Raw genomic sequence first — 12,824 nt, forward strand, 5'->3', positions numbered from 1 at the left:
AATAATAGTATTCAATTATTGAATGCATATGCAACAGTATTCTGCAGCTAAGCTGTCACACAATGCTCTTTCTGTACATTTTCCACAAGATTCTCAATGCAATCATTAATCTGTGAGCAAATGAAACTGTGTTGTGGTTTTATCTTGTGGTTTGAGGCTCTCTCCTCTTCCTCTGTGCATTATGAGCATCTTTTAGCCACATGCAGGATGTGGTTCTTCAGAAACAGGAAATGAGTTAGATCGAGCCACAGGTGAGTGAATTTAATGAACAATTAATTTAATTAAACTCCACTTTGATGAAACTCAGACTTAATAATAAGCATCTGTAAGTAAATCTGGTCATACTCCAGCCAAGGCAGAGACATTTATGATAACTGAACAGATCTGTTTAATGTTTTAGAGTCCAAAACCTAGTGGCTTTTATTTTATTATTTTGACAGCTATCGAAGTCATACAAGTTGTGATTGTTGTCTTATTTATATATAAAGAAAACCTGGATGTCTGGATATTTAGCAGAAGCATTAAAATACATATTTTATATTTACAGAAACAAAACTGGACACGTATTGCAAACAATAAAACGTAAACTCTGCCATGATAATCTGATAAAACATACGTTAAATATTCTGCCTTAATTATGATCGTAATTCTTCCGTCAAGTATTATAGTTCCTTCCTCTAAGCTTTAAACAACTACATATATTATTACAAATAGTTGTGCTTTAACGGGTAAGTTCGTCGATTTTAAACCAGCTTTGTATTGTAACAATGTCAGGGGAATAAGTTAATAATGAGTAGCTATGTTTCCCGTTTGTTTACATTCGACAGGTATAATGCTTTTGTAAAAACTACAGATCATACTTCCGTCTTTTTGAATCCCCACACACGGTAATCCTGATCGAGCCAAGTGCATTATGGGTGTTGAGGTTTTCCTACCTACTTCAGACCCTTTTCACGATTTTCTCTAGTCGTTTTGCACAATTTTTTGTCGCGTATAGACAGACACATTTTATATGTGTATCTTATCTTGCCAGCGGTGAAATTAGACCTTTTACAATTAAGTAATTTAGCATTAGAATATTTTTACAAACCGTTTTTATACACCGTTTCAAACCGAACCATGGCGTTAGTTGTGAAGTGGCGCCATCGTGTGATGAAAGATGTGAAGTGCTGATAGAAAAACCTCGCATAAAGCACATTTTAATACTTTTTTTATTATTATACAGAGCAGCAAGAATAAAAAACTGTTTACACAGTCACAATTCTACTCTTTTTCAAAAGTACATTGTGATGAAGGGTGAAAACTTATTTTCTTTTCAGGTAACACAGTTGCTGATAGTGCTGTGATCATGGCTCTTTTTCTATTTCTACCTTTTTAACAAAGTTTTATATGTGATATAAGCACATTTTATAAATTATCTGTACAGTATCACAATCGCCTTCCCTGAAGAATTCATTTCAACCTGAGAATGGCTGATGTCTTAACTGGATAGACACCAAGGATCTCCCTTTAGTACATCTTTTATCCCAAAAAATGTATTTAGCTGAGCCACTTAAACACTGATTTAGGTTTCTAAACACTGATGATGCATCACAGACTTTTATTCAACACAAATTTTTAAAGGTTTGGCTTCACTCAGAGAGGCACTGGAGTCGCATTATTATTATTATTTTTTTTCCCAGAGTTAAGAGTCCTTAATTTTCACTGAAAATACATTTCCCACAATCTCTTGATTCTGTTTGAGCACAACTGACGTGAAACGCAGCATCATGTTCAAAGGAGTCCAGAAAACGTGGTTAGTTCTCCAGTATTCACTGAAAACCACAGGAGTGTTCCTGACGGGTCGCTGTCACTGTTTCGGCAGAGGTCGCCTAAACAGCAGAATATGAGGTTCTGAAAAATAACAATCAAATGTAAGTCTTTTTAGTTCTTTCATCTATAATAACTTTTATATTAAAGGAGTCATTCACTTTCAGAATAAACGCTTCCTGATCATTTACTCTCCTCCATGTTGTCCAAGATGCTCATGTCTTTCTCTCTTCAGCTGAAAAGAAATCAAAGCTATTGAGGAAAACATTCCAGGATTCTTCTCCAAATAATTAACTTCAATACACAGACAAAGAAGTCAAGCATTTGTGGTTAAAAGAATATGACTTTTTTATTTTTGTTTTAGAAAATGATCGCTTGGCTAACGTAGATAAGAGCCTTATTCCGCGGCTGGGATCCTGGAAAGTTTTCCTCCGTAACCTTCATTTCTTTTTAAATGAAGAAAGACAGACATGAGCTTCTTGGATGGCATGGAGCGGAGTCAATTATCTGCGATTTTTATTCTGGAAGTGAATTTATCCTTTAAGGACACAGTTTGGAAATGCAATATTCAAGCCCAGATTCACACCACATGCTCAGAGATCAGCTGACTTTAGTGCTGTGATGAATGTGTGTGTGTTTGTTTGTGTGTATGTGTCGGTCTGGGTGTGTGTCTGTCTGTCTGTGTGTGTGTGTGTGTGTGTCTGTCTGTGTGTTTGTATGTTTGTTTGCGTGTGTGTGTCTGTCTGTCTGTGTGTTTGTGTCTGTCTGTCTGTCTGTCTGTGTGTTTGTGTCTGTCTGTCTGTCTGTTTGTGTCTGTCTGTCTGTGTGTGTGTGTGTGTGTGTGTGTGTGTGTCTGTTTGTTTGTTTGTGTGTGTGTGTGTCTGTCTGTGTGTGTGTGTCTGTCTGTCTGTCTGTGTGTTTGTGTATGTGTCTGTCTGACTGTCTGTCTATGTGTGTGTCTATCTCTGTGTGTGTGTGTCTGTCTCTCTGTGTGTGTGCGTGTCTATCTGTGTGTGTGTGTGTGTGTGTGTGTGTGTGTGTCTATCTATCTCTCTCTCTCTCTCTCTCTGTGTGTGTGTGTGTGTGTGTTTCAGACCTGGTTCATGGATCATATAATGCACCCATCCGAGCGACTGCTGCACGCCCAGCCTCCTCCACTCGTCCTCGGTCATCAGGTGGGATTTGGGCACTTGTTTGGCCAGTTCTCGCGGTAAGACCACGTGTCTGCGTCACAAAACGACAATCAATAATATTTACGTGCTGTGACTGACGTGAACGTGATGCTGCGGAATGACGTCACTACAGTAAAAGCACACGGGAGACAATCCTTCCACAAGTTTTCAATTGACGTCAAAACATACTTCTAAAATGACCATATTCGTATGAATTAATTATACTAAGCAATTCATAACGCTTCAATTCAACAATGACGAACAACTGACGCTTAAATAAACACGCGCCGCGTCGAGGCCTCAAAACTCCTCGTTTTTCTCCTCTTACCGGTATTCGTAAAGATCATCTGTGTATTTATCCGAGTAATAGATCTGTTTATGAGCCATTGTAGTTGTTAAATTAAGTCACTTATGACAATGATCAGATGTATTGATCCGTGAAAGAAGGATTCAATCAGACTTTCGCAACTTTAACAAATTTAACCGAAACGGTTTTGAACCCGCTGTTCAACCCGGAGCCGACGCTTCTGATTGGTTGAGAGAGATCATGTGATTGCAGTCAGCGTGAGCACGTCGGAAGGGCGGGGGCGGAGGAAACCGATCAGCGATGAAAAATGTTCTAGTTAATAATGTATTTTTGTATTTTTAAATAAAATTTTGCTTTTATTGCATCTAACTTTTCTAGTGCTCGACGTATTCAAAATTTCAAAGAAGGTAAAAATAAAATCGTATAAATAGTATTAGTATATTTCAAAAACAGAAGAGAAAAGCAGAAATAAAAGAAAGACGTAATAAACAAAATTGTCATTTTAACCAAAGTCATTTTAAGATATATATTAATATATATATTATATTTATATTTAATGATACCTAATTGTTCTGTCAAAAAAATCTGTAATTTTGGCTTCAAAAAGACAATATAGTTATTTGTTGAAAATCTTGCTCATGTGAAAATGCACACTTTCTTTTGTGTATTAAATAATAATAATAATAACCAAAAATAATTTTGCACAAGTTTTGGTCCATATTATGTCAAACACCTAAATGAACTCAAGCTACTGTTAAATAATATAAATAATTTACACATTAAATATGCATTTGTGCCATTACAGGTTTTTGAGATATGCACCGAATGATACATACTATTTTATCTTCATGCTCCTAAATGCATTAGTATTTAAAAAAAACACAAAAACATAAGCCATCATAATCAATATTGTTCATGAGTCAATTATAGTGACTCATCCTCTGGAATTTGCATCATAGATTGTTTGCATGAAAACAAATGCTGATCTTATGTAGCGGTATCCTAGTAACACCTGAATTCCATCTTCCTGCAAACGCATGTAGTGGCATGTTACACTACCGGAAAACACTCTAACACTCTATCGCGGCAGCCAATGGCATCCACCGGATGTGAGCTGCCAATCATTAAGGCCGGCCCCCTCACCTCATTCCTGTTGCTATGCTGTCTTTGAAACTATGGTTACAGTAAAGGTTCCTGTAGGCAGCATCTCTCTCTCTCGCTCTCTCTCTCTGTCTCTCTCTCTCTGTCTCTCTCTCTCTGTCTCTCTCTCTCTCTCTCTCTCTCTCTCTCTCTCTCTCGCGTTTCTGGATGCAGTCGGAAGATTTACTCTGCTATATGCAGTTTTGAAATAAAGCACAATCAATATGTTGTAGATATTATTGTTTTATTATATATTTAAATTTTTTATACTGTAAATTGACATTTTAGGGTCACAAAAGACATCTAGAATATTGAATCTTTCAGAGTCACATAAACGAAAATAGTCTGTTATAAATCTGCAGTTTAGTTAAAAGAATGCTTTTAGGTCACTAAATCTTACTATTAGTCACTGGAATAAAATTATTCTTGTCTTAGCTTGCTTTACCTGCCATTTAAGAGTGACATACCTCATATATGTCCTAACAGACATGTGATCATGTGATGTGATTTTTGGACTTTGGAAATAAAAGCTTTATGTGTTCTCTCTCTGTGTGTGTCTCTCTCTTTCTCTCTCTCTCTCTCTCTCTCTCTCTCTCTCAGTTTCTATGCTTCCTGCTGTTTTAATGAGCATGTGTAGGAGTGAACCCGACACACTTCAGTCACGACTATGAAGATAACACAAACACACACACACACACACACACACACACATAGTCCGCCACCCACTATCACCACTCTCTCTATGCGTATAAATATAAACATATAGAACACATCATTAGTAATAAATACAGTATGATTTCTTATATATTTGTAACAGATTTTCTGTGTTTTTCGTCATTCAGGTGTATTATGAAAGGAAGATGAACCTGATGAACTCGTTTCCAATGTGAGTAAACAGCCTGAGAAACACTGTAGAGTCAAAGAGATAGATGTGATGCAGATTAAATAAATCCTTATCCAGATGCGGACCACTTAAGCTTATTCATTATTGAAGGCTATTGATCAGCTTTTTATATTTAATTTGTGAAATATTAGAAGTCAAAGTGAAGTATATTTTTTTTATTAGTGCATGTTATTCCAACAAATATTTTATGTGACTTCATTGTGGTATGTAAAGGCTAATTTTTAAACTTAAATTGATACTCTTTTCTTAAACTTCCCTAAATGCATCAGATTTGTGGATTTTTCATCTGCTGGACAATAAAACAGGTGAAGAAATCACACAGATTTACACTGAAGAATGAACTCAACCAGGGAGAAAGCCCCTAGCAACCATACACAACATCCTAGCAACACTGTAAATACTCTAAAAGCAGTCACAAACACCTTAGCAACCAAATTGCAACATTCTTGCAACCATCCTAATACCCTAGCAACTGCACCACATTACATTTAAAAAACACACACACTCAGAACACCTTAGCAGCAATAAAAACCACCAAGAATCACCACACTGACATTTTCATCAAGAAATGTACAAATCTAGTTCCTTTTATTTGCTTTTGCTGCATCTTTTTATTTTTAGAACAACCTACTGCAATCAAACGGCTCTGTTGGGCAGGATGCATCATATAATTCAGTCGATGCAGTTCAGTGTATGTTCTTTGATCAGCCTTCATTCATATGAATGTGCTAAATTTGCACTGAGGACAGACACAACGAGGGATCAGTTTATCGGCGAGTGCAATCGACTATCATTGTTTTCTTCCGAAACAGGCCATGCATCCCACCGAAATGTATTTTAGAAGTGGGTTACATGCATTCAGGAGTTTAGAAGCGACGCAGTATGCATTGCTGTCAGGAAAGAATGGTTTCTCCCATCACCTGTGCTTTAAGTGGTTTGTCCCACTATTCAGCCAGCCTACCCTGAATGAGTCATCCTGCTCTTCCCTGATTGGCCGGTTGGGATCCATCCCGAGGGATTGCCATGCAGAAAGCTGCCGAGGCCTGACTTCATTCACAGAAACATCGGTATGCCCGTCTGCCTTTCCATTCACAGCAAGCCCAAATCATTTTTGTCTGCACGGCTCCCCAGCATCCTCACATCCTCTCCTCAGCATCTCTTCCACATCTCTGTGACCACACAGAACAAGGAGCTCTTATAACTCTTTCTTTGCTTTTGTCTTAGTGGAGAAGACAAACCCTTGCTCGCTCTCTCTCTCCCTCTTTCTCTCTCTGTCTTTTCCTCTTTTTTCAGTTTGCATGCAGGCAGAAAAGAAAGCGAGACGCTGGGAGGGACTGCAGTGCGTTAGCCGCAGCGGTACAAGAAGCTTGTGAATGACTGCTGCTTCCCTGTCACGAGCGCTTCTGGACATTTTACATGAATGGCTCTTTTTTTGCTGCCTTAATATCGTGGGCTTCATCCCGTTTACTCCTTTTTATCAGGGCTGGGAGATCTGACATCACTGTTTACGGTCGTATCCCTGCTGAATACGGATGGCATTTAAGTGAGATTGAATCGTTGAGTGTTGTGTATTTGAAAGGGATGTTTAATTATACAACAAAGCTCATTGAGGAGTAAAGCTTAGCTTGTTTTGTCCTCTCTAGGGGGAGATATTCGAGTGCTCGTGTGGATTGATTTATGCCGATTTCGTAGTACGTAAGGAAGAACGAATGTGACGAACACAGAGATAAAACCGTATTGTTTTGGGGTTTAAATTTGAACACATTTTTAAACTTGCCATTAACAATGGCGATGCATTAGCAAGGTAGAACCAACCAGACTGATGCGGGGAAAAGGAGAACGCTTTCAAATATTTAACATCAGTTTGGTAGATTATTATTTTACAATCTATGGCAGGTCATGCAACACACCTTTTGAGTAGAGCACCTTGCTTCTGAATTGAAATAAAACTGTGATTGCATGTATGGGAAATTAGAGGTCTCCGTGCATGGCGACTCAAGTTTCATTTTATGTGGTGTACATGTGATCCAAAAACATGCACTGTACTCAATTGTGTTTTCTGCATTGAATTATGTCAGTGGATTATGCTGCTGACTGATTTTGATTCTAGTTCATTCTGACTGAGCTCGGATTTCATTACAGTGATCTGTTTATTGCATCTTTTCCATTCTGTTTATCTGTTTCAACACGGACAGAATCAAAGCGAGAGGCGTTCCTACGAACAGGGCAAATTTTAAGAATTGATTGGTTCTACTGAGCTGTAAGTGGGAGTTTTTCTTTTTTGTAAGGGAAAGTGCTCTGCAGTGTTGAGTGAGTCTTTTGTTGAGAAGGGTCTCTCGTTCTCTCTCTCTTTCTCTCCGAGTGAGTCATGCATGTTCAGGGATCTGCCAGGATGCAGAGGGAGAGAGAAACATCCCATCACTAGAGCTCTTTCTCTTTCTCTCTCTCTCTCTCTGCCATCTCTGGCCCTCTATCTCTGTACAGGAGCGACCTCGCGCTGCTTTTCTCTCTAGTCGTCCTCTGTCTCCATGGATTCTGCGTCTTGTGGTTTATTTTTGGTCCCCAAGCTGCTGCTGCCACTGCTGCAAGGCGTCGGATTTTCCTGACGGTCCCCTCGCTTCCTTTCTTCGAACCCTTGAGGCCGCTTTCTCGGCTCCAGCATGTTAAAGAAGTGGACAGTCAGCTGGGAGTTGGATGTGTCCGTTCGCATGTAGGCTGGCACACCGAGGGGAATGCTTCACCGTGCTAAATACAACCGATTCCGGAATGAGTCAGTGACGTCCGTCGATGAGCTTCTGCACGGTCTCTCCATGAACGCCAAGGTCTCGGCCGTCCCGCCGTCGCCGCCCGTGGGCGACCCTCCGTACGCCCCACCAGCCGAAGTTTTGCCGCCCGACCCTGTGGAAGAGACTGGCACCTTGTGCACCCTCATCAACAAAGTCTCCAACCTCAAATTCGCCAACTCTTCTGGACTCCTGGGCATCAAGGGCCTGCCATCCGCCGTCAAGGACCTGGCCGTGTCTAAACTCCAGGGGGGAGCGACAGGAGGCGGATCCGGCAGCCCAGGATCATCCACCCTCCCAGCGGCCTCTGGAGCGCCTCACGCCCCGCTGGAGCCCGGTTCCACAAACTCTGGGAAGAAGGGCAGGATGGAAGAGTCTCAGCCCGGCGGAGAGAGCTGGGGCCTGGGCACATCGGGTGCTGTGGGTTGCGGTGGTCTAGTGAATAAGCCTCATGGATGGCTGCACTCAGCCGAAAAGATTTCCGGACCTGGAGTGACGTACGTCGTTAAGGTAAGATCCAAATTCTTTCTGTGTCCTGCATTACTCTTGTTGTTTTCCTTCCGTGTGCTGGGACGGAGGGATTATGTGTACAATACAGATCGCCAGTGACTCGAAACAGCACCATTAGATTCACAACTGACCATAAAAGCACAGACTGTTCTGTCACACACTGCACCATGTTTATCTGTTTTGTCTGAGTCTTACATGCATGTGGGCGATATGAGCTAAATCAGATTTTGTAATACCGTTAAAAAATAGTTTAGAATGAAATCATACGGTATAGATTAAATGATCATGTTTGTGTTTGAATAAATGAGTGAATTTAAAACAAGTGAAGATAGTTCATCTCATTTGATTTGTTTTCTTTGATGGAACTTGATCAAACAAATCAAAGGATGATTATGCATAACCAGTGTTTGATATTTTATAACACTAGAGCAAAACCGTAAAACTAATATCATAAACACCTGTGACTGAACCAGGGTTGTTATAGTACTAAAACTAAAACCATAACCAAACATTTTATGGTTTCATTATTTGAAATAAAATAAAATCAACATTAAATAATAATAATAAAAAAAAAACATAAACTTATTTTTAATTTATCTAGTTGCCAAGGCACCTCAGTTTCCTTTAGGGTAACTTCTTGTGCTACAATATCTAAAAATAAAAGAAAACTATTTTTAACTATATTATAACTAATATAAATTCTATAATAAAAAATAAATCTATATAGATCTGTTTTAAAAATGATATATAGAAAGATGGCAAAAACACACAGCTAAATTATTAAAACAAATTTTAAAACGAAAAAAGAAATGTCAAAATAAAAACTCATTTAAAATATGAATATTATATTATTATATTATATTATTAAGTTTACAAGCGTGATATTGTTCAAACTTGTCCTAATCTGCACTTTTCATATTCCTCTTTGTTATTAAAGTCAAATTACATTTATGTACACCGCTTTATACCAAGCAGCTTCATATTAATTAACAGGAAAATATTGTGTTTATGTTGTAAAATTGTAAAACGGATGCAAAGGAGTTCTACAGTAAGTAAAATTAATCAGTCGTGTCCAATCATAGCTTTGCAACATAGCTTTATTTAATTCACTTTATACAGTATAGCATGTTTTTACTGTCACACAGCCCAACACGCATGCGTTTCAGAGACTCTGACTGCCATCTTCTCTATGTGCATCGTTATTGTGATATATTCTCAGCTTCCCTTAAATATCAAAGGTATAGTGGTTCAGTTGTCCGTGCGACTGCTTATTTTTTACCTCTACGGATTTGATCTATTCAAATTAACAGCAAGTTTATCACATCAAAAGGGAAGTGCATGCAAATCGGGTAACCACGGCGACCGGTTACCAGTCCGGGGGGATGTTTTTCCGGGTACGGTTCTGTTACTGTATCGTCTCCGAGGATCATGACGTGTGCAGGACTGAGCAGTTATTCTTGTCCACATCTATATGCAAAGACAAGCATGATAACCGATCTTTGACTGTTGAAGTTTTGATTTGTGCAAATATGTGCACGTACGCCATGTTTTACATGCATGTAGCACCCGCTTTCTGTGCATTCGATATATGAATGCACAAGCTTGTATTTGTCTATAATTATATATGACATAAATATAAACATGTGCATAAATAGGTGCTACATGCATGTTAATCATGGTGTACATACACATATTTACACAGATGCATGCACTATAGAAATACCAACATCATCGTCTACTTTTAGGGTTGTTTTGCAAACATTTGAAATATTTGTGCTTCAGTAAGTGCATTTTAATGCCGTTGTACAAACATATTTGTGTAATAGACAATGCATGTTGAACACTGACCTCAGATCTTGCAGTATCGTGTATTTTAAGCGTATTGTCTAGTGTGTTTGCGATCAAATAGGCATGTTCTCAGCCCCATTGAGCTAAAGGTGACTTGGGTTCGTGCAGCATGAATCATACATTATTCCCTTCTAGCTTATTTTTTTAGTTCTGAATAGTCAGTTGGTGTCGAGGCAAAACACGAACCGCCAACACGACTCAATTATATTGTGCAAACCGGCGTGCAATGGAAGTGGACTAATTTGATGTGTTTTATTATCAGTGACAAAGGTCTCTCTAAGCATTCAACGTACAGAGAGTGACACAGAGTAAGTAAAGGACAGTATTTCTAGCTCCTTGTTTGAGTTTGATGTGTTTTTTGATGTGATAAAGTTAGCGGTGTCTGTACCAAACCCCTCTGGCGTCCCTTTGCTGGACTGAATGTGTGTTATTCTTTACAGTTCACTTATTTAGTGACCCTGTGCATGAACACACACACACACACACACACACACACAGACTATGCTCCATTTGACTAAAAGGACAGCTGCTGACATTGACTGGATGGGCTGCTTCTCAAACAAACGTGACTAGCATTCAGACAGACTACACACGTTTTTTTTCTTCTCTTAAAATTAATAAGACACTTATTGTGAATATATATTGCATATTCCACATTTTTTACAGTTTAGTGTGCCAGTATGTCTGTGTTTTGTGTTTAAATTGAATAGCTGTTATGCAAAAGCTTCCAAATTTTTAACTTTTATTTTTGCTCCGCTAAATTTATTAACTTCGTGAGTATCTGAGAAGACTGACTGTAGAAGACAGTTTACGCAAAAGCCCACTGTTGGCATTTCTGAGAATGCAACATGTACTTATACATTTCAAAACACAGAACACAAGTTTGCATAACATATGCATTTTCATATTTTTTTTAGAGTAGGTTTTTGGGCCTTAGTTTGATGGAAATTCTTTTTTAATTTTCTTATCATTTTATTGTCTTTGATTATCATCACGTTCCTAAATGTAGTAACTACTTCCTTGCAGTGACAAAAAACACGAAAAAGTAGGTTACTGAAAACCTGTTGGTTAAAAAATATCTAATATTACAAAATATATATTTAATGTTAAATATATATTAAATTATAAAATTTTCAGTGATTTATTTAAAATTATTTATTTTTCTGGTCATTTTACTGTCTTTGATTATCTTGACATTTTACTGTCAGTTGCTGAAAATCAATGGGTGTAAAAAAATTGCAAAATAGATATTTAATGTTACAAAATATAAATGATTTACTTCTCTAATTTATTTATTTATTATTATGATAATTTTACTGTCTTTTATTATCTTGAGATTTTACTGTCAGTTGCTAAATATCTATAGATGTAATTTATTTTGCAAAAATAGATATTTAATGTCATAAAATATAAATTGTTTACTTCTCTAATTTATTTATTTATTTACTATTATGATAATTTTACTGTCTTTGATTATCTTGACATTTTACTATATGTAGTAACCACTTTCTTGAAGTGACAAAAAAAGTTAAAAGTTGCTAAAATCCATAGGTTTTAAAAAAATATTCCAAAATATATGTGTGATGAAACGGCGGAGTCAGTTAGATCCATCTGCAGCAGTTTATTTAGGCAGGTAATCAAACAGAGAATGGCAGACATAAACTCAGGCTGGCATCAAAGGGGAACTCAAGCTGACGTTAGTAGAGAACTCAGATAGTCTAAATGATCAGGTTACTGAGTCCAGAGATAATACGGAGAATAGCAATATAGACCAGGGGTAAAACAAAACTTCACAAAATAACAAAGAGGAGAGCACTTGGCCCGCCTCTCTCCTGGGGGTGACTGCGGGTCTGAAAAGAGACACATGAAAGGTAGGTGAGATTCTGTAAAGAGAAGGAAGAGCCAACCTAAATGAGACCGGGGTGATCTGGCGCAGAATTTTGAAAGGACCAATGAAGCGAGGGGATAGCTTCTTGCTGGGTAGTTTGAGACGGAAATCTCGGGCTGAAAGCCACACCCACTGGCCGGGATGGTACCGGGGACCCCCGCGTCGCCTCCGATCCGCATAATGCTGATATTTGCGAATGGCCCGCTGTAAATGCACATGAGCAGCATCCCAAGTGGCCTCACTGCGCCGAAGCCAGGAATCTACCGCGGGGAGATCGGAGGGCTCGCCCGCCCAAGGGAAGAGTGGAGGCTGAAATCCCAGGACACACTGAAAAGGTGTCAGACCAGTGGCCGGTTTAACTAAGGAATTCTGAGCGTATTCCGCCCAAACAAGGAAACGACTCCACTCCTGCTGATTTTGATGGCAATAGGTCTGTAGGAAACGAGTTAGGTCCTGATTCAAC

General features: G+C 38.6%; 2 protein-coding genes across 2 annotated transcripts in view; one reads left to right on the forward strand and one right to left on the reverse strand.

Annotated features, from left to right (window-relative positions):
• Positions 1-1,284: 1,284 nt before the first annotated feature.
• Positions 1,285-3,517, reverse strand: LOC132130139 (cyclin-dependent kinases regulatory subunit 2). The gene is made up of 3 exons (XM_059541805.1): positions 3,310-3,517; positions 2,906-3,033; positions 1,285-1,893 (listed from the first exon to the last, which is right to left on the reverse strand). Exons 1-3 carry the CDS (start codon positions 3,366-3,368, stop codon positions 1,850-1,852), a joined length of 231 nt encoding a protein of 76 aa, XP_059397788.1. The 5' UTR covers positions 3,369-3,517; the 3' UTR covers positions 1,285-1,849.
• A 3,856-nt stretch (positions 3,518-7,373) lies between these two features.
• The window catches only part of LOC132130373 (SHC-transforming protein 3-like), a 28,614-nt gene continuing 23,163 nt past the window's right edge, over positions 7,374-12,824 (forward strand). Inside the window, exon 1 of the mRNA XM_059542071.1 lies at positions 7,374-8,625. Coding sequence (XP_059398054.1) covers positions 8,065-8,625 — 561 coding nt within the window. The 5' untranslated portion in view covers positions 7,374-8,064. The remainder of the gene's footprint in view (positions 8,626-12,824) is intronic.

Source organism: Carassius carassius, chromosome 47, assembly GCF_963082965.1.
Source record: "Carassius carassius chromosome 47, fCarCar2.1, whole genome shotgun sequence".
In the NCBI taxonomy this organism is placed as follows: Eukaryota; Metazoa; Chordata; class Actinopteri; order Cypriniformes; family Cyprinidae; genus Carassius; species Carassius carassius.

Bases quoted from the DNA above. Each gene is read 5' to 3' on its own strand.
- LOC132130139 (XM_059541805.1), bottom strand. From the start codon at position 3,368: ATGGCTCATAAACAGATCTATTACTCGGATAAATACACAGATGATCTT. The intron at 3,034-3,309 runs GTAAGAGGAGAA...TTTGTGACGCAG, and splicing joins GATGATCTTTACGAATACCG to ACACGTGGTCTTACCGCGAG. The intron at 1,894-2,905 runs GTCTGAAACACA...GTTATTTTTCAG, and splicing joins TTATATGATCCATGAACCAG to AACCTCATATTCTGCTGTTT.